At 42.1% G+C, this 22,332-nt stretch overlaps 1 protein-coding gene across 1 annotated transcript in view; it reads right to left on the bottom strand.

Annotated features, from left to right (window-relative positions):
* The window catches only part of CDS1 (CDP-diacylglycerol synthase 1), a 41,674-nt gene extending 20,747 nt beyond the window's left edge, over positions 1 to 20,927 (bottom strand). The window contains exons 1-3 of the mRNA XM_072115984.1: positions 20,599 to 20,927; positions 2,161 to 2,291; positions 1,476 to 1,572 (exon numbers count right to left, since the gene is read on the bottom strand). Of these exons, the coding sequence (XP_071972085.1) occupies positions 1,476 to 1,572; positions 2,161 to 2,291; positions 20,599 to 20,658 (288 nt within the window). The 5' untranslated portion in view covers positions 20,659 to 20,927. The remainder of the gene's footprint in view (positions 1 to 1,475; positions 1,573 to 2,160; positions 2,292 to 20,598) is intronic.
* Positions 20,928 to 22,332: the final 1,405 nt, after the last annotated feature.

The following is a 22,332-nucleotide window of genomic DNA, read 5'->3' as shown; positions in this document are numbered from 1 at the left end:
AGACAATGTTGAAGACTAAACTACAGTGTGAACAGAACCAAAAAATACTATTACCATAAAGATAACTGCTACTGTACAGATCCGGGGGAACAACGACTTTGGTAGCACTCAATCAGCAATCACTCATTCAACTAATACAATATATTTGTTTCAAGTTTTCATATTAGTTTCATATATTGGTTGTCAAGTAAAATGTTATATAGATATCACCAGCTCTTGAAGTTCCAGATATTGACTCCACTGAGCCAGTTACATGAATAGGAGTGTATGTTTGAAAAACATTTTTATACCATAATAACACATTCATTCCCACATACAGTAGTGCAACCACATAAACAAATTCCAGCGAAATGTGAATCCTGAGTGGAGCACCGTCATAAAATGATCTAAACCATGAATGACCGAACGGGCTGAATGATAATGCAGTTAAGTTTTCAAATGTCATAAAAAGAGCAGGAAGCCTAATACCAACCTCTGATAACAGGGAGGTCAAAGTTCATCAGTTCACCTTATGTAAGGAGGTAGAAATTCCATGATTTCCACCACATACGTGTTAAATGACAGAGGTGAAATATTATGGTATATTAAAGGGTGCCCCCTATCTCCACATGGAACTCCTCTTTTTAATACCCAATACTGCCTGACAACAGCTTTTATAGGAATTGCCCAAAAGTTCTGAATCTCATCTCCTTTTTATCCTCTTCTATGCTGTTTATCTGTCATAACTACTGGGATTTACAACTGGGTGTTACTAGTTGGAGATGGTCCACACCACATTGTCACTGGAGAGCGGTTTAGTGTCCCAAACTGCCCTTTAGTTAATCCCTCTGGGCCTCTGTGCTGTTAAAATCAAAAACCTTTATACCTACCTTGTTCTGAAGCCTGTGCAGACGGGCACAAGGGGTCTAGCTAAAGGGTGTTTTGGGACACTAAACCAACGATGAATAAGAACCTATGGGCGGTTTAGTGTCCCAAACCACCCCGACAGGTTCTTTTTAATTATCCAACCAAACAACCAATTCTTGATCCATTTCTCTTATGCCTTAATGGTTCTTAAGTCATTAGCATGAGAGTAAAGTTCCCTTCTCCTATTAGACGGGTTAATATATATTACAAACAGGGTTTCCTGAGGCCCAGTAAGAAGTTCCTAGCATCAAAACAGCAGTAGGAAGCTTTCACTTGGTTTAATAAGAATTGCAGTGTAAAGTCAGAGGGAAACTGAAAAGGAAGTTTTCTCTTGGCACACTGTCTACCTCTAAACCTTGGCAAATAAACTATCCAAACAAAAGAAAGCAATGTGTGGGAAAGGAATTTCATCACAGCAACATTTTTTCTTTCGTGTTCATTTAAGAGGCACTAAGTGGATAACACTCAAGTGCAATTCCAGATACAGCCCATGAATTGTCGCTGTTTAGGGATAGACGCAGATCCTTTCTTCTAATACAAGACAATCCATCACAACCTGGAAAACTTACCAAAAGTATCAGCATAGCAGGTCCCAAGTAGATGAGGAAGAAAAACAATGTAATCATTGTTAAGCTGAAAATACCCCGAATCCACCAGTTTTTCCATCTGAAATATAAAAAAATGACATATACGGTTGACATAAAAGGCTTTCCTTTGGTTTTTGTCTGTGGTTTTATAATTTTATCATTGTCTTAATTGGGCAATTGTATGATATCTACAAGGGCAACTGGCAGACCGCCACCAGAGAAAGGAGGAGACGTCCATACAAACCAGTGGCTGTATACAGATCAGCTCAAGAGTGGAGTAGCCTGCACCAGCCCACCTTCTAACATGGAACAATAAAGACATTAATTCATCTCAGAGTAGGAATAGGAGATTCTGGGGTTATCTAAAATATTGTGGAACAAAACCTACTGAAGCTTTATAGTAGCATGTCTCACTCAGGAGGAGTGTGTGTATGTGACTACCGCTCAATTCATTGCTATGAGACTACTGACGATCACAATCCTGGGAGCCCCATAGAAGTGAATGGAGCAGTGGTCATGTAAAGCACAGTCAATCAGATAAACAACACAGGAGAGGACATAAGTGGTTAATCATAAATCGAAGAAACCTACAAATCACCTACTGGTGATCAGTATTTTTTTGGTTTCCTCATCCCCACTGTAATAACGGATAGTCACAGACAGGTACCTGGATGACATGCCAGACAAAGCATTGTTCAGCAGCAGCGGGGTGCTGTCTGTAGGGAGAGGGGCATCAGTCACATCGCCTTCCACCGCAGAGTCCGCATCTGCCTCTACATACTTGTCCTCAACAGTTTCCTGTAGGATAGAATACGCATTAGTGCAACATTCACTTATCACATAAAACATATCTGGTTCATGTTTGATGATTTCCTGGTAAAATCCATAAACACGCTCCACGCTTCTGGTCTTTAATAATTAAAAAAATCTTCACAGAAGAATTTTAACAATTAAAGCTAACTTGTCATCAGGAGCCTTTTTTCTGGTTTCCCATGTCCCCATAGAGAATAGTGTGCACATTGCTGAAGAGTTTTTATAGTAAAACTTTTTGGTTTCCTAAGAAAAGATATGTCAGATGAAAGTTTACCTTTCTGTATGCAGAGATGTGGGCAGACATGTATGATGTCCTGAGGGGGAAACAATGGGGGGGGGATATGGGGGACATAGGAGGTTTTTAAAATTTAAATTAATGCATGGTGGAGTGGTGGAGTGGTTTCCCGAAGGTGGGGGGACCACTTCTCATTGGCAAATTCCTTGGGACCAGGGACACAGATCCAGTTTTACTATAACACTATAGTTTTATACTATACACTAAAGAAACGACACCCCTTAATGTATGTAAAACAACCAAGTCTGTTAACCCTTTAAGTTCATGAGATTCTATTAACTATTATTAAGGAAGACACAAAGAAAATCATGAATTTTGGGGGGGGGGGATTTTTATCCCTTTTTTCCGTCCGTTCTCCGTAACATAAAAAATTACACTCACCGGCCACTTTATTAGGTACACCTGTCCAACTACTCATTAACATTTAATTTCTAATCAGCCAATCACATGGCGGCAACTGAGTGCATTTAGGCATGTAGTCATGGTCAAGATAATCTCCTGCAGTTCAAACCGAGCATCAGTATGGGGAAGAAAGGTGATCTGAGTGCCTTTGAACGTGGCATGGTTGTTGGTGCTAGAAGGGCTGGTCTGAGTATTTCAGAAACTGCTGATCTACTGGGATTTTCACGCACAACCATCTCTAGGGTTTACAGAGAATGGTCCGAAACAGAAAAAACATCCAGTGAGTTCTGTGGGCGGAAATGCCTTGTTGATGCCAGAGGTCAGAGGAGAATGGGCAGACTGGTTCGAGCTGATAGAAAGGCAACAGTGACTCAAATCGCCACCCATTACAACCAAGGTAGGCAGAAGAGCATCTCTGAACGCACAGTACGTCGAACTTTGAGGCAGATGGGCTACAGCAGCAGAAGACCACACCGGGTGCCACTCCTTTCGGCAAAGAACAGAAAACTGAGGCTACAATTTGCACAAGCTCATCAAAATTGGACAGTAGAAGATTGGAAAAACGTTGCCTGGTCTGATGAGTCTCAATTTCTGCTGCGACATTCGGATGGTAGGGTCAGAATTTGGCGTCAACAACATGAAAGCATGGATCCATCCTGCCTTGTATCAACGGTTCAGGCTGGTGGTGGTGGTGTCATGGTGTGGGGAATATTTTCTTGGCACTCTTTGGGCCCCTTGGTACCAATTGAGCATCATTGCAACGCCACAGCCTACCTGAGTATTGTTGCTGACCATGTCCATCCCTTTATGACCACAATGTACCCAACATCATCTGATGGCTACTTTCAGCAGGATAATGCACCATGTCATAAAGCTGGAATCATCTCAGACTGGTTTCTTCAACATGACAATGAGTTCACTGTACTCAAATGGCCTCCACAGTCACCAGATCTCAATCCAATAGAGCATCTTTGGGATGTTGTGCAACGGGAGATACGCATCATGGATGTGCAGCCGACATCATGTCAATATGGACCAAAATCTCTGAGGAATGCTTCCAGCACCTTGTTGAATCTATGCCACAAAGAATTGAGGAAGTTCTGAAGGCAAAAGGGGGTCCAACCCGTTACTAGCATGGTGTACCTAATAAAGTGGCCGGTGAGTGTATATTTTATCTTTATCCTCTGGTTCACTATGATGGTGATGCCTCATGTATATAGTTTTTCTTATCTTTGCTTTTACTAAGCAAAAACAATATTAAAGAAAATCACATTTGTTTTAGTATCAGCATAACTGAGGGCATATTTTTGGATGTGGTACCATTTTGGGCCGTGTAACTTCTTTTGATCGCTTTTTAGAACAATTTATGCTAGGGTATTTGATGAAAATTTATATATTACTCTTCTCAAGTTTTTTTTTTTTTCTATGCCGTTCACCGTGTGGGTTCAATATTGATTTAGATTTATTGTACAGAGTGATACGGACGCGGTGATACCAAAGATGGTTGTGTTTTATATAATTTATTTATATAATTATTTATATAATTTTATTTAGTTTTTATATGTAACTGGGGTGAGTAGAAGACTTTATTTTTATTTCTTTATTTTTTATTATAAAATAATTTTGACTTTTTTAAAACTTTAATACAAATGTATTGCAGTGTACAATGTAAGTAGCTGAGCATGCTCAGTTAGTTACAGCCGGGTCCCAACAGGACGAAGAGTCCCGCATGAAGAGAAGCGCACACGCCAGACCCGGGGCTGCAGCAGGAGAGAACGGATTCCCCGAGAAGCTCACCGGGGTGTCCGATCCACAGGCGATACACTTACACATGATTGACTGCAGTGTGTAAGTGGTTAGACACGCAGTGTTAGTGCAGGGTCTGGGGTGTGATAACACAGCCCAACGCCTGCACTTACAGGAAGTGATCTCCTGCAATATTCTTCTGGAAGGCGTGGAAAGGCGGTACACAAGACGGTCATCATTAAGGGTTTAGAGGAAATCTACTAGCAGGTTTAATGATACAAAGCTGCAGGCAGTGTTAGGTAACAGACCAGGAGATCTGTGTAAGAATACCATTGTGCTTGTTAGAACATTAATGCTCCAGCATTGTGGCTGGATTTGGTAGACTGAATACAGCCCCTAACATCTGCTTTGAGTAAGAGCAGGTTTCCAGTTATATAGTACAGCAGAAAGGAGGGGGTTCCCCGGTGCCCCAAGTCCACCAACAATTCTGGAATATAAATCTATATTTCACATTCATGCTGCTACAAAAATCTTTGGTTACCATGTATAATAGGCTATACACAATTTCAAAGTCTCTTTGTAGTCTCATGTGAATATATTGTAACATAAGATAGCAGTACACAGGTAGTCCCCTACTTAAGGACACCCGATTTACAGACAACCCCTAGTTACATACAGACCCCTCTGCCCCCTGGTGAAGCTCTCTGGATGGTTTACTATAGTCCTAGACTGCAATGATCAGCTGTAAAGTGTCTGTAATGAAGCTTTATTGATAATCCCTGGTCCCATTACAGCTAAAAATATTGAATAGTCACTGGGGCAAAAAAAAAAAAAAAAATTTCTGGAGCTACAGTTAAAAAATATACAGTTCCGACTTACATACAAATTCAACTCAAGAACAAACCTATCTTGTACGTAACTGTCTGTATAGCATTTTTTTAAAGCATAAATAAAATAAAATACACATTTCATAAAGCACAAATGATCAAAATGAGAGAGCACTTTTAGATACCTGCAAGTTATTGGTGTTCATCTGGCATCTGGTGCTAATTTCCTTAATTTTCTGACAAATCCTATATATAACTGGTAGCCTAACTTTCCAGTTATCACTGACTTTGTAAAAACCGTGTGCTGTTTCAGTGACTGACAACCTGTTCCAGGTTGTCCAGATGAAGTCCAAAGTGGTCTTCATAGCAGGAGAAGCTGCTCGTTCCAAGTCCTAGTGATTTCTAGAATATTGCATCTTTACAAAATCAAAAGCTCATTCAAGTCTCTAAAGAAACCCTGTGCGCTTCCTACTGATTCTTGTGACTTTCAGAAAATGTAATAATAATCTTTCTCTGTGCTACACTCATTGCTGTTCTCTAATTATGATCATCATGGTGTTTTTTGCAAAATAAAGGTTTTATGTTGATATATGTTATTTTGTAAACCACTGTTTTAGTGGCAAGGTGTACCCATTACAAAAAATGCTTAAAATGGAGATTACATTATTTCTGAAAAAATGACACATAAATGTTTTTTATTTGTTGGTATTACTGTGCTCATTTAAATGTTTAATACAAAACAAAGAGACAAACAAAAGAAAATAAATAAATCAGAAATTTAAAGTTTTTGGTATGGGGTCTTGAGAGAGTTGTATCATTGGAGTAAGGTAATCTACTGGATACAACTCATCTTCAATGGTAATAAGACAAGTGGAGTCTATTCACAAAGTTTTGGTAATTCAACCTTTGCAATATCATCTTAAGTGTCATGGGTCATTCACTGTACACTGTCTCAGGCTCTTAGAACAAATGTGGGTTTGCAGCTCATAGATTCCTACAAACTGAGCTTTGTTCTTTGGGAGGCAGCCTCCCAGCACCGGCTAATGGGTAGCTTAGCACACACCTGATAGTGGCTCTCATAAAATCAAGTCTTTCCAGGTCTAAAGTACTTAAATATTTGAGCAAGTTCTCTATGTCCCACATGGATGTGTATTTTGGGACAATTGGTCTACATGTAATAGCACCTCCAAATAATCTCAAGTATTTTTTGTTTTAAGTCAGGAATGGGATAATAATGTTATAATGCGCAGGTTTTAAGTGTATTAGATGCGTTACCTGAACTATGTTTAATCCTCAAGAAGTCTAGTACGTTCGAAATGTTGGCCACACCTTGCACTCCTTTTTCGGTACACCACGTGTAAAACTTCTGAATAATGGATTTGTATCTGGAGCGTGTCTTTGGTCTCAAATACCAATTTTGTAACTAATTGTTCTGCTTCTGGATATCAGAATAGCCTATAAATGCTGCAATCCACAATAATTGCAGAAGTTGCTGTAATAGGTCCGATGGACCATGCATGCAATCTGCTGTGATCCCCAGCGGAACTTTCTTGTATATGCGCATTTTGCATAGTCTGGGATACCAAGATCTGGGCTCCCAAACTGGGTAAACTAGGACTAACTGGGAGACATTTCTCCTCCTGAATTTTCTGTAGTGTGTGTGGAATTAAACCTGGGGGAGGAAATGCGTATAGGCCGTGGAGACCCTGCCACGGAAAGGATAGAGTCTCTGATGCGGACAGGTCGATCTGTCTCCGACCATACTGTTGAGATATTTTCGCAAAACTTTGTGTTGGTAATGCTATAGTTGACAAGGACAATTTCTGTCTGGACATTGTGTTCCCAGTCTCTTGATTGACCTGGAACATATTGGGCCGTTAGATCTATCTTTCTCTTTATTGCCCATACCCATAATTCTAGGGCCTCCAAGCTTAATTTCCTGGACCTTGTTCCCCCCATTTTGTTCACGTATGCTATTGGTGTCTTGTTGTCCATCTGGAGAGCGGTGACCTGATGGGATCTTTTATCGCTGCTCATAAACTCTAGTATGTTTATGTGTAGTTTTTACTTTTTGTCTGTCCACACTCCCCTTTTTGTGCTTTTACTTGAAAAGGCCCCCCAATCTGTGAGGGAAGCGTTAGATTTTATCACCAGATCTGCATGTGGGGTTCGAATCGATGAAGAAAGACTCTCTTCTTACAGAGTGTGTGAGTTTTCACTTTTCGTTCCATCTCATGTCTCTCCGTAACTGGGAACATAACCACATTTGTGATTTTCTGTACCTGGTGGGAGCCAACTTGAACCCTGGCTACAACTTTCTGGTTAGGGCTGCCATCTGCCTCAATGTAGTTATCGGTCTTTTGCAAAACTTGTGTGCTAGCTCCTGAACCTCTATCCATTTTTCTCTGGGCACACCTATGTGAATGCAAAAACCCAAGAAAATCAGAGACCTGCTTGGATTGAGAACAGATTTCTGTACATTTGAATGGAAACCCGTCTTTTCTAACAGTTCTAATGTTATATTCCTCTGAACCATCAACAGGACAGGATCTAAATGGAAAAAAATGTCCAGATATACTAGGAATTAAATTCTCTGAGACCTTAAAGGGACCCTCTCACCACATTTGCACATACAGCCAGTGACAGGTTCCTATAGAGCCCCATTAACTGACTGACACCCTTCTTTTATCAAAAAATTGTTTCCCTTACAGCCACATAATCACTTTTTATCTTATATTCACTGGCATTAGAGGGGGGGGGTGTCCTGCTCATCCGGCCAATTCCCTCTAATACTCCCCTCTCCTTATGCCTCATTACTGGTCACAGTTCATGTCATGTGACCAGAGTGACATCATCTCAGGTCCTTTAGCCTCTAACAATAGTACACTGTACCCCATGCATGTATCTGACCACATAAAGTCACAGCAGCCTCTATGGACTTCTACTCCTCTCCATCCTCCATGGAGGCTGCTGTGATTTCATGTGATCACATACATGGGGTACAGTTTGCGATTATTAGAAGGCTAATGGACCTGCAATGATGTCACTCAGGTCACGTGTCATGAATGTAACACAAGGCACCGTGTGAAAAAAATTGACATTGACAAAACGTTTCCCATCTGTACATAGAGTTTCGTCTGTGGCTGAATGTTAGCAAACAGTTTCTCAATACAAGGAGGCAGAGCAGGGATTTGAAGAGACACAGAGCTGTCAGTCAGAATAATGGGGTGTGGTTCACTGCCAGCTTGCGAGAGAGAGAATAGTCACATATACCAGACATGAGTCACAAAAGATAATTTGCATATCAGAAAAAAAGTCTAATGAAGCTACAGTGCCCCACTGGCAACTAATTTTAGGTAATATGGGGAGGACTTGTAATTATCAGCAGGCATTGTTAGTCAAGATGGTCAAAATCTGGTGACAGGTCCTCTTTAAGTGTGTTATAATTGGTCTTAGTACTCAAGTGAATGTGAATTCACACCATGATGGGGATGGGTTATGGGGATAAAACATTTATTTAATTCTTGAAGGTTGGACTTGATGGACTTGAGTCTCCTTCCAGCCTTATATACTATGATACTATGATACTATGACGTTCCTGGGGTATAGGCCGACCCTCCAATGAAACTGGAGTAATTTCCTGTGTTTTGGATCAATTGATATTGTATGGAATGCGTCTTCAGGTCTATCTCACTGTGACTCCCAATCTACCACTTCTGGGAGTTCTCCTGGAGACATGTATGGTGAATTGAACACCATTCACCATAGTTTGTTATGTCCCTCGAAGAAGCCGAACTACTAGGAGCTGCAGCTTTATTAATGGTGTCAAAACCCCCCCTGTTCCCCTGTCTTTATGGTCTGACTGGAAGATGTCTGACACGACCACTTTCTTTCTGCTCTTTTTCTTTGTAACTACTTTCTCCCCAGACAACGAGGAACAAGTGTAAATCTCCCTTAGCCTTTTCCTGGTGGCCTGTGGCGAGAGAATCGTAGAGGATGAGGCTGCTTGGGAGCACACATCCTCATCCATAGCCGACTAAAAATAATTCTGAGGTAAAAGCGTGCACCCTCTTCACTCTTTTCAGTGCGCCAATGGAATTACAGGCAGCCATTGGCACCCATTAACTGGTGCTGGGTGGCTGTCTCCCAAAGAACAAAGATAATTCCATACTAAGATAATAGGATAATAAGGATAATAAGAAAGTTCAGCCACACAAAACCCGGTGAGATATATGATAAGGTGCTATCCTTCTATTCTTCTATATACTCATCTAAGGTAGATCCTACCTACAGCTGGATTAATTTCTAAATAATGTCCCTTTGTGTACATGTTGGTGTGTATTTTGCATTTGTTTTTTTAAATTGTAAAAACTCAAATAAAAAAAAAAAGATTTGATTAAAAAAAAATAAGGCTCAGCCAGAGTTCATATAATGTGAGTAACTGGCCAACAATATTATCAGAAGAACATTCCCACAACAGTTCTCATTAATGTGGCTCTAGACTTTTCAACAACACTCAGCATCCTAATCTACGCAACAACTATGAAATTGCTGAACAGTTTTTAAGATATTGGATCAGACAATAATTGGGTTAATCTTCTGCAATCCTGGTAACAGTAGTAATGTTATCAAAACAAGATGACCCAGGATTGTTATTTTATGAGGAGTCAAGTACTATGTCAGGAGAGGTGACCGTTCTTCTTTTAGGTGGTCTTATATATAAAAACGAGATTGGGTAAGATTTGTTTACTACACAACTCTTTTGTAATCTACACCAAAAACAAATATCAGAGGTTTAGGACAGTTTTAGACACTTTTACAGCTTTGCCAGAAAAAGTCTGTGCGTTGAAAATGATACTAATGCACCAGCTTTGTGGCGTAAACTAAGCCAACTAATAGGAAGTGCAAAGTACAACTAGGCAGTCTTATACTATGCCAGCATCTGGCTGATCATATGAGACTAACAAAAGAAAAAATACATTTTCATTTCTATGACAATGAACAAATTCTCATTCAACAAAAAACTCATGAAACCGGCCTGTACAGAACTGAGGGGTAGCAACAATTTTGTCCATGTGTGTATGTATGCATATCAACAAAGATGGCAGCACTCCAAGGTTTTCAACCCAAGAGAAAAGTTACTTTTATTCCGACATGTCAAGAGATGATATATACACACACACACACACACATACATACATATACCCCCATTCATTTATATCTCATCTTGGATTAATGCCAGACCTTGGCACGATAAGGGGGTGTTGTTTATTAACACATAAATACTGATTGTTTGCATTTTATTGTACATTTTTTAAAATATTTTGTTAGTTGGAATTCTTTTAGTGTAGATTGGTGTAGTTGACAAGAGACTCACAACAGGCTGCTGTATCGGATCTGCTGTTTGGCTTGGCGTTAGCAGCAAACATGGAGTATATGGACATCTGTAATAGTACAACATACCATGGCCACAGATTTACTTTAAATAATCTGTAAGCAACATTGCCAACAACTGGAGCACATGCTGGGGAAACAGTAGAAGAACTTCATTTGGCTGGGATTCTAATTCAAGTTCCATATCAAGTGAAGTTTCTGGTTGGGCATGTGTAAATAACAGATGTGACACCAATGACAAGTGCAAATGCTACAAGAATCAAATGACGGGAGACTTCTCCCCATTGTCTGCTTGTAAATATGGGTCTGCACAGTGAATATAATCACCTACATGTTGTAAGTTGTAGAAAAGCAAAGCGGCACTCACCGGGATAAAAGCAGAACACTTTATTGCGACAATGAATCCAGGACAGGGGCTAGGCGATGGGCCGTTTCGCGCACTAAGCGCTTTCTCAAGCCTCGGACCGCCTATATCACCTATATGTTATTTATTAGATTCTTATGAGCCATATGTTTGATTCTTCAAAATCTTTCTATTTAATTAAAGACAACAAGTCTCTACTAGGGAGATCTTTAAAGAGAACCCATCATGCAAAATAACCCCCCTAATATAAGTATATTTTCATAAACTGCCATTAGAGAGCATTGCCTCTATCACTTCATTGTCCCTCTACATGCCTGTAAACCTAAGCAATGAGGTCATAAAGTTGTATGCAAATGACCTGTGAGATGTCCAATGAGTCATTAGCATATTCAAGCTGTCCAGCTTATTCATGAGTGGGAGGTACAGACACACCCCCAGTGCATGACTGACAGCCTGTGTAATGATGTGAGGCTGTATAATGATGTGCTTCCTGGTGCTGGTGGCCACGCCCCCTGCAGCCTGTGTGTGTGTATAGGAAAGATACAACAGCTCCAGGCTGCAGCCATGTTATGGCAGAACATGTCAGGTACTTGTGTAGCTGATGTCTGTGTCTCACACATGTGTATGGGAGGATGCAGCATGTCAGCAGATAAAGCACCGACACTAGCAATCCTTTACTATACATTACACACAGACATGAGCAGATATACATTACACACAGACATGAGCTCCTACCCCTGCTCATGTCTGTGTGTAATGTATAGTAAAGCATGGCTAGTGTGTGTGCTGCATCTGCTGACATGCTGCATCCTCCCATACACATGTGTGAGACACAGACATCAGCTACACAAGTACCTGACATGTTCTGCCATAACATGGCTGCAGTATCTTTCCTATACACACACAGTTTCATTTACATAATAAAAAAGATGATTTTTATAATGATTAATGTATGAAATAACTAGATAAAGGCTGGGATGGGATCCTTGTGAACTGCTCCAACAGGTAGAGGTGACAGAACTAGTGACACAGACCTGATGACAGGTGTCCTTTAAAGAGGTTGTTTAGGGTACATTGTTTTTCACAATTGGCTCAACTTAGGCCATTCCAAAAGAGAGTTTCCTCAATTTTCTATTAGTGTTTATTTTTCACTTGCATTTTTTGTAGTCCAATGCGGTTTTTATAGATTTTCTTAGACTTGTAAACAGCATATTTACATGCGAGTGACTTGTAAAAGTAGAGTATGCTGAGAGATTCACATGCAAGACAAAGTCGTGTAAGCAAACATTTAAAAAAAAAAAAACGTCAAAGACACACAAAGAACATGTGTATGAAAAATGCCTGTGTGAAAGGGGCTTTATTTTTAGCTTGGTTCTTACCACCGGCCAGTGTAGCATCTCCTGTCACCATCGGTCTCTGTTTTTATACAGAGGCTCAGCAGCGACGGTACATTGACACTATCTACTACAGCCTAACACAGGTCAGAGCTCCAAGGTAAGAATACTGTATATTCTTATACTTCTTTATAATTTGTATACCACCTGCTATATATATATATATATTATACGCCCATAAAACCCTGTAGAAGTCAGAGAAAGGAGGTAACAAGGTTTTAAAGGAGACCCATTTTTAGCACTCCCCCAGTCACCACAGAGCATAGTACATACACTGCCAAAGTGTTTTTGTATAAAAAATAGGTTTTACAGAAAAAAAGATATGTTATATTGTACCTTTCATTAGCATCTGCTGTGTGACTAGGCAGTTGCCAAAAGGGAGGGTCTGGAAAAGAGCAGTTCCCCCCCACCCTCGGGGAACAGCTTCTCCATGTGACCTTTTCAAATATATGAAAACACCCATCACTGGGCTTAGCGACGCCCCCTGCTCCTCTACAGCCAATCCCAAGTGTGGGAAGTTATTCATATATTTGAAAAGGTCACATGTTTCCCAAGGGTGGGGGGGGGGACTGCTCCTTTCCAGACCCTCCCTTTTGGCAACTGCCTAGTCACACAGCAGATGCTAATGCAAGGTACAATAAAACATATCTTTTTTTCTGTAAAACCTATTTTTTATACAAAAACACTTTGGCAGTGTATGTACTATGCTCTGTGGTGACTGGGGGAGTGCTAAAAATGGGTCTCCTGGTGACAGGCTCCCTTTAAAGCCCATCCTAGTTTGATTAAACATAAAATATTAAAGAGGTACAGGAAAGGTATATTCACATTTGTAAAATACTTGTCAATTGTGTTTTTATGCTGTGACACTTTATCTTTATCTTGGGTTCTTGCTAGAGGTCTGAAATGTCTGTCCACCCACCACTGTTTCGCACTGGATACCTCTGCACAATAATAGTCTCTCACTATTTTGTGAGACTGATAGATGGTAAAACTGAATCCATCAGAACCACTGGTCTTCATGCTCTGGCGATGACATTATGATACAGGGGCTGTGACATCTACAAGCAGTAAATGACAGCAGTACGCTGCGGTGATACACCATTGTATCAGAAAACACAGAGCAGTGAAGAACAGGATCCATGAGGCAAGTTTGCTAATTGACCAATTATGGATATAATTTCAATTTGCTAAATAGTTTATTAATGTTTAAAGATGTTTTAAACTCTACAGGCTCATTTTAAATTGTTATGCATTTTTTAAAATGGTTATTATGATAAGTGTAATTATCTTTATTGAAATCACAATTTGATGATATGATTCTATTTTTTTCGACTGGTGGTATAAACTTGGGTGCTACCCCTAACTAGGGAAGTAAGATATGCCACTTCAGCTACAGGGGTCACATGGAGTCATGGTCTCTCAGAGGGTTATGAAAGTGCAGAGCACGCTGTCTATAGCTCTGCCCCATCACACTGCTGACAAGCATGGGATCTCAGGGCTTCTCACAGCAAGCATTTTTTCTTCACGCACTGGAAATATAATCTTTGGAAAGGAAAAACGTAATGACAAAATGATCAAAAGTGACACCACTAGCCGATAAAATATCACTACGGCTCATGTTAACAGGTGCATAAGGCAGAGGATCCCATGGAAAGTGTTAATCCTCCACTGATAAAAGGTTTGCTGGCAGTGGATCTAAAGTCCAGTGTGAGACAAGAGGAGTGATACAGTGTCATACAGGGAGCTAAGGTGCATTTATCCCTCCACGTTTCCACTCCTTTGTTTACCTAGGGCTTCATGCCATGTGCTCAAACAAGACTGCTCTGTTAGGAGCGCTCACCAATAGCAGCTATTAAATGTCACACATAACACGCGGGATATTCTTTGCTCTTTTCTCCAGAATAAAATACAGGTTGAAACACTTCAGTAATATATTATTTAACAAGAAGAAAATATACTACACCATTCAAAAACGATTCCCAAAATAGCCTAAATAACCTTGAGTAGTCATCTTACATGACATCTTCTTTATTCAGTCTAGGACATCTTCTTGTAATGGATACTGGGACTTTAAAAAGTAGACAATGTCCCCCAGCTTTTTATCGATTGAATGGAGTTTGTGTCTCTAACAATGCAGCTTTGTATACGGAGTACATTGAAGGTTACCTCATCTACGCTGTATCTTCCAATATTAGTACAGGCGGTCCCCTACTTAAGAACACTCGACTTACATACGACCCATAGTTACAAACAGACCACTGGATATTGGTAATTTATTGTACTTTAGACCTAGGCTTCAATAATCAGCTATAACAGTTATCACCAGTGTCTGTAATGAAGCTTTAGTGTTAATATTCATTCTTATGACATCCCAACATTTTTAAAATCCAATTGTCTCAGAGACCAAAAAAGTTCTGGCTGGGATTACAATGATAAAATATACAGTTCCGACTTACATACAAACTCAACTTAAGAACAAACCTACAGACCCTATCTTGTATGTAACCCGGGGACTGCCTGTATATATTAGTGACACCATACATTCTGTAAAATTGATATCTTTTTTTCATAGACAAACACCATGAAACCCAGGTTCAAATACATTTTACTGAAATCTCAAAAGATTTTTGCTATATTTAGGGTTTGCTGTGAAAGATGCACCGCTGTTGTTCTTACTGGCCATTAGAATACTATTAATAGCTCATTAAAAATTAGCTCATTTAAAAAAAAATTTAGGTTGGCAAAGTTAGTTTTAATCGATCCGACCTCTTACCAAATAAGAGGTTGGATCCTTGTCTGCCGTATTCATGAGGGGGGCAACCGACACACCCCCTCCAAACCCCTGCCAGCGGGGACCTGTAAGAATAGCCGGCAGCAGCGCTTATATTGCGCAATCAGTGCCGGCTCACTGTGAAGCGGCCGCAAAGGGGCTTATTCACAGCGCCGGATGAATGTTATATATTTCATATATAATTTATAAATGAAATATATGTAGTTTTTCAGCAAAATTTTTGTGCAGATAATTCCCCACTTGGCTTATACTTGGGTATATATATATAAAAAAAAATATATTAAAAAAAAAAAAAAGAGAGAGTTTGTTCCATGTGCATAAGGGATTTACCGGACCAAACCTAGAATCACTAAACTGAACTAAACATGTCCATTCTGTTCAGTGATTCCAGGTTAGGTTCAGAAAATCCAGCAGTACACAGAGTTAGTTTTGTCTGAACAAATTCTTATGCTTATGGGCTTGGGTCTTTTCACAACTAACCTGTGTACAGAGTGTAAGAATGAAAAAAAGAATATACAAATTTAAGGAGTGATCTAAAGTCAGGAATACATATTTTGGATTATTTCACTTAGACATATTGGGGCTCATTTGCTAAGGGTCCAAATCGCGCATTTTCATTGGGTTACCGATTTGCGCCGAATTGCCCTGGGATTTTGGCGCACACGATCAGATTGTGGCTCATCTGCGACGGTTTTCACGCAATTGAAATCGGGGGGCGTGGCCGTCGGAAAACCGATGGATTCGGAAAGACCGCGTAATTTTTTTTTTTTAAATTGTGTCGCAAGAATAGCACTCACATACCCTGGAAAGAAGGTGAACTCCGGTGGACTTCAGCGCAGCAGCGACACCTAGTGGATATCGGGCGCACGACCTTAGTGAATCCGGACAAGTTCCAGATCAACGTCGGACAACACACCGTGGGATCGCGAATGGACCAGATAAGTAAATGAGCCCCATCGTTTCACTGATCAGCCATAACATTAAAATATTAAGAGGTCTAGACAAGAGAACTAATCAGGCAGTATTGAAGATGATGTTTTGGTGGGAAGAAAAGATTATAAGTGCAAGGATAAGGATCAACAAAGTGGTCAAATTAGGGAAGCAGGTCCCAGCACCCATAAAACAGCAGGCATATTGAGGAATTACAGCGGTTACAGCGGATAAGGGTTTGCATGCGTGTTTTGTAGAAAGTCAAGTATAACAACCCTTCATGGTCAGTTTCCCCTTACAGCAAAATGTTTCGGAAAAATAGGCCTTCATGGAGCACCCATTTTGCAACTTGGCAGACTCTGCTAACCCATTTATGCCAGATACCACAGTACATGGGTACTGGTGGCAGTGATCCGTGTACATTTCTACAGCAGGGAAATTAGATCCTTCCCATCTATAGGTACAGAGTAGGTGTTTCCTCAGTTTACTGTGCAATAACTGCATTTCCAGGGCTTACTTCTTGTACCTTGAGCAAACAAATGACTTGTTTTACTGAGTTTGTTTCCGCTGTATTATCAACATCTTGTCAACCACTCAGCACTGGTCTAATGTGCAACACATTTATAAGTCTACCACACTGGGTATTATGCAAGTACAAGTTGGAGTTACCCCAACTACAAAAATGTTACTTTTCCTATACATATTCTTCAAAATGTTTTCAACAGAAACTTTAACCAACAAATCAGGCAACTTTTTAGCCTGCCGTGTCCACTGGCTTCATGATTAGCAAGGACGGAATAATTTTTAACCCCAGAATGCATGACCATTGGAAAGCTATGTAGCCGTTTGGTCCATCAACGTGGGATCGGCATCAGACAATTGTCGCAACCAACTGTACATTTATACCAAACCCCTTGATAAGACAGAAAAACCCCTTGATAAGACAGAAAAAAGTCTTGCCTTCTAGATCGGTTCACAAATGTGCATCAGATGATTGGTGCCCCATTTTTTTTATCAAATTATAGTGAAAGTAAACACAATTCAGACTGTGTCCTCAATAAATCACATAAAATCACAATGATCACATTGGGAGCAAATTTGATCTAAGCCTCCTCAGGGCAGCAATGCCTTACCCCTCCAGCCCTGTGGTATCCTGGCATCAGAGGTCCCTGCCTGGTACAGTACGTAGTGATATAATAGTGTTATTCAGATACACATTATAGGGTTTTCAGGGATGATGATATTGATGAGGGCAGAGGGCTTCATTATTAGGCTACATTCACACTGCTGTTGCCCGCCGTACCGTAGCAGCTCACCTCCGCCCCTCTCCATAGGAAGATATGGCGCCCATTGCCGTCTATGGGGGAAGTATATCGGCCATATATACGTCAGCCGTATATACAGCCCCCTTGCGGCAGTGTGAATGCAGCCTTAGAATGGTGGAAAGTCAGACACTCAGCTTCCCCTCTATTCTACTGATAACAGGAGCCGTGTCCCATCAAATACACAGTAGGGAAATTTAATAACTCCACCTTCAATAAATACGCTTCTATATGATGAAAAGTTTTACATTTTCCTATTAACCGTTTTGTAGAGATCTGTGTGGCATACATTTTGACAACTGCTCAGGAGAAACAGGACAAACTAGGCCAGTGATGGCGAACCTTTTAGCGGCCGAGTGCTCAAACTGCATCCCAAAACCCCCCTTATTTATCGCGAGGTGCCATCCAAAAGTTAAAGCCGTAACTTGTTGCTCCCTGTTCAACAACTTTCAATCATATTGGCCTCCTGAGGAAAGCAACACAGTAGAAAGATGGAAAATTTTCATAATTTTAGCTTCTTTCTAGTGTCCCTCTGTACACAGAGAATTGTGGGACCAGAAGAAGGTCCTCCAAAGATAATTCGGCCCTTTCTACACATTCTCCCTCTCCCTACAGTCCCAAGTAGCGAAAAAAGTATCAAAATATCACTGAAAGCAGCATCTTTTAAGTTGCTTGGAACTGCAGGAAGATTCTTAGAGTCCTGTCTGGTCTGTTGGGGCGATGGCCCGGGTGCCCACATAAAGGGCTCCGAGTGCCGCCTCTGGCACCTGTGCCATGGGTTCGCCACCACTGAACTAGGCCATGTGCTAATTATTATTACTATTTACAAGATAAATTACACAGTCCATTACAGGCAGTCCGCAGGTTTCATACAAGATAGGTTCTGGAGGTTTGTTCTTAAGTTGAATTTGTATGCAAGTCGGAAATTTATACTTTATCATTGTAACCCAGGACAAAACTTTTTTGCTCTCTGTGTCAATTGGATTTTTAAAAATGTTGGATTGTCATAAGAACCTAGATTAACAATAAAGCTTAAAGGGGTATTGCAGGAATCAGCTAAATTGATTTACACATGGGTACTCAAAATAGTAATTTAGTAATTAGTTGTTATTTAAAAATTTGCTACCCTTAGCAGAAAATGCTGGTGACATAGACTGTGATGGAGAATTAAAATGCTACTGGCCCTTTAATCAGTCCGTTAATTTCCTCCGCACGGTCCGTTGTGGAGCAGACACAGGACAGAAGATGGCCGCTGGTCACATGTCCACATCACATGTCCTGCACCTGTCTGGACAGGTCATGTGATCACGCTTGGCCGTAGTCGGTTGGTTGAAGTGCATCCAGTATGGCCTGTGTTGTGGTGATGGCAGTTACACATCATTACTATGGTAACAGAGCAAGAAAGTCGGTTATATCATCACCGTGAGCAGAGCACAAGAGGGAGGAGGAGGAGTTACTGAGAACTAAAGGATCATGAGCCCCAGTCAGGCCCCGCCGGACCGCTGTGCCGAGCCCCAGTCAGGCCCCGCCGGACCGCTGTGCCGAGCCCCAGTCAGGCCCCGCCGGACCGCTGTGCCGAGCCCCAGTCAGGCCCCGCCGGACCGCTGTGCCGAGCCCCAGTCAGGCCCCGCCGGACCGCTGTGCCGAGCCCCAGTCAGGCCCCGCCGGACCGCTGTGCCGAGCCCCAGTCAGGCCCCGCCGGACCGCTGTGCCGAGCCCCAGTCAGGCCCCGCCGGACCGCTGTGCCGAGCCCCAGTCAGGCCCCGCCGGACCGCTGTGCCGAGCCCCAGTCAGGCCCCGCCGGACCGCTGTGCCGAGCCCCAGTCAGGCCCCGCCGGACCGCTGTGCCGAGCCCCAGTCAGGCCCCGCCGGACCGCTGTGCCGAGCCCCAGTCAGGCCCCGCCGGACCGCTGTGCCGAGCCCCAGTCAGGCCCCGCCGCACCGCTGTGCCGAGCCCCAGTCAGGCCCCGCCGCACCGCTGTGCCCCATTATAACAGTAGGCAGAGCCCCACTCACAAAGTACGCAGAACCCCAGTTTACTTCTCACAAAACTCAGATTTGTCACTGAGCACTTCATAGAAATGTAGATTTGTGTAGATCTAACATCTGGGCAATTTTGTCATTTATTTGAATGTGTATTGGCGATTGCATTATCCTTTCCACTGAAACATCCCCATTCAGATAAACAGAACTACTTTCAGCCGTAGATATTTCTGCAAGGAATCTGCTATCTGTGAATGTAACCGAAATGTCATATCTACAGGACTGTGGTCCATCACTATCCATTCCAGAAGATCATCATTCTAAACTATCAATAGTACATACATTACTATAAATTATTCCATATACTGCATATACACATACTAGAGGGGAGATTACTCAGAAGTGCCTCATGGCCACCAATCAAATCTCAGCTTTCATTTTCCTACAACAGATTACATTATGTAAATTGTGCTCTCATGCTGGGGCCATTTCCCATGACACATTAGCACTTGATGTACACATTGTAGGTCATAGGAGCCTGTGACTATGACTGGTATCATACAGTATGATGACTACATGTCATGTCTGCACTCACTTCCTCTAACACAACATTGGGACAGGCTTAGAAGAACTAGAGGAAAGGGAAAATGGAGATTTAGTAACCAATCAGGCGGCTTCCTAAAACCACTGAGATACTCCGATTGGTTGCTAGGGGAAACAGCACTGTTTTCATCATTAGCTCTAGTTTTTCTAAATAAACTTTATGTGTCAGTGACAGAATGAGGCCAAGGCCAGTGTGCTGTACCCACAGGTGAACACAATGACAGGGAGTAGCGGCACTTACTCTGTCACTGTGGTCGTGCTCGGCCTCCCCGGCGGCCGCCCGCCTCCGGAGCTCGGACATGTCCCCGCAGGATTAGGATGAGGTGCAGGTAAGAGGAGATGAGAGGATCTGCTGGCTGCGGAGGCGCCTCACACTGCACCCGGAAGCATGGCACAGGAGACGCTCCGGGCTCTGCCCCCCTCTCTCTGAGCGGGAGGGAGGGAAGGAGGGAGTAAGTGGCGTCGTGGTCACTTGTAACCAGGAGGTGAGGGCTGGAGGTGACCTGCGGGCTGTGAGGTGCCGCTGTCCGTGCACTTTAGCCCTCCTCCCGCCTACACTCCTGACAGCAGGGCGGGGACAGAGGAGAATACAAGTTGTAGGGATGGGAAACACAACAACTACGGGAGGGGGAGAACTAAGCAGCCAAGCTGCAGAGCCGGTTACCTCAGCCAGACCTACATGTTTGTGAGGTGGAAGGATCACCACCTTGTCTGCTTCTTCAACTACTTTTAGTAGAAGCTTCTTTTTTCTCAGTTGAATCTCAGTAGTATAAGAAACAGACAAGGTGGTAATTCCACAGAAATGAAATTGTATTAGTCACTACCATAAGCCCCCGAATCACCGTCATGTCCAACAACATCAAACTCATGGAAGGCCTGGTCTGTTCTCGACTAACCCGCTATATCTCTACTTACTCTCTTCTTGACCCCCTACAATCTGGATTTCCTACTATTTAATCCACTGAAACTGCTCTTACTAAAGTCTCCAATGACCTCACTGCTAAATCCAAAGGCCATTATTCTCTCCTCATTCTCCCGGATCTATCGGCAGCGTTCGATACTGTGGACCACGAGCTTCTCCTCAGGATGTGTCGCTCCACTGGCCTGAAGGACACTTCCTATCTCTCTGACCACACCTTCATTGTCTCCTTTAATGGATCTTTCTCTTCTCTTATTCTCACTGTTGGGGTTCCTCATACTGCCCCTATTCTGATGATACGCAGCTGTACACTTCTGCACTCCACATCAACCCTCTCCTACTTAAGAACACCAACGAATGTCTCTTTGACAACTCCATTTCCATTTGGGTATCAACATAACTCCAAGGCAGCAAACCTCTCGTTTGAGCATTACATACAATCACCTTTCCTTTCTCCCAGACTTCTGTTAGATTTCTGTGCACCAGTGTGAACACTGGTCTATCTCAGTATTCCTGTTACCTGTCCACTCCACCAGCCAGCAGCTGCCAGATGAAGAAAGTTTTATCAGTCATCTTGTAGGGTTATTCAAGGACTGGCTTATCTGCTGTAAGCAGGGCCTTAGCTGCACAGACGTTGCAGGGTGAGTTCGCCACCACTTACCCAGTCTGACAGCTCTGGTTGTGATTACATGCTTGCTAAACAGGTACTGACAGCACCATATCACTCTATACATGGGAAAGATAGGACATTTCCTATCTTTCCACATGTGTACGGCTTATACGCCATGCCTATCTATGGAGAGGGAAGGGGCCACATGCCATCCTCCTCTCCATGGCACAAGATGTGCATACGTTTGTGTAAATTCAGCCTAATACCTAACTACCAAACTTTCAAATGTGCCCTACAAACCCATCTTTTCAGCCAGGCCTATCATCTCTTTTTCTTTGGACTTGCATGAAAGTAGTACATGCTCTTCGTTTGACACATTGGTAACGAGATGCGCTGCCTGAATAAATTGAACAGCCACGTGCAAGGACATTTCTACCACCGTGAAA

This window comes from Engystomops pustulosus, chromosome 1 (assembly GCF_040894005.1).
Source record: "Engystomops pustulosus chromosome 1, aEngPut4.maternal, whole genome shotgun sequence".
NCBI lineage: Eukaryota > Metazoa > Chordata > Amphibia > Anura > Leptodactylidae > Engystomops > Engystomops pustulosus.
The sequence above is the reverse complement of the archived record's forward strand: the minus strand, read 5'-3'. Positions and strand labels throughout refer to the sequence as shown.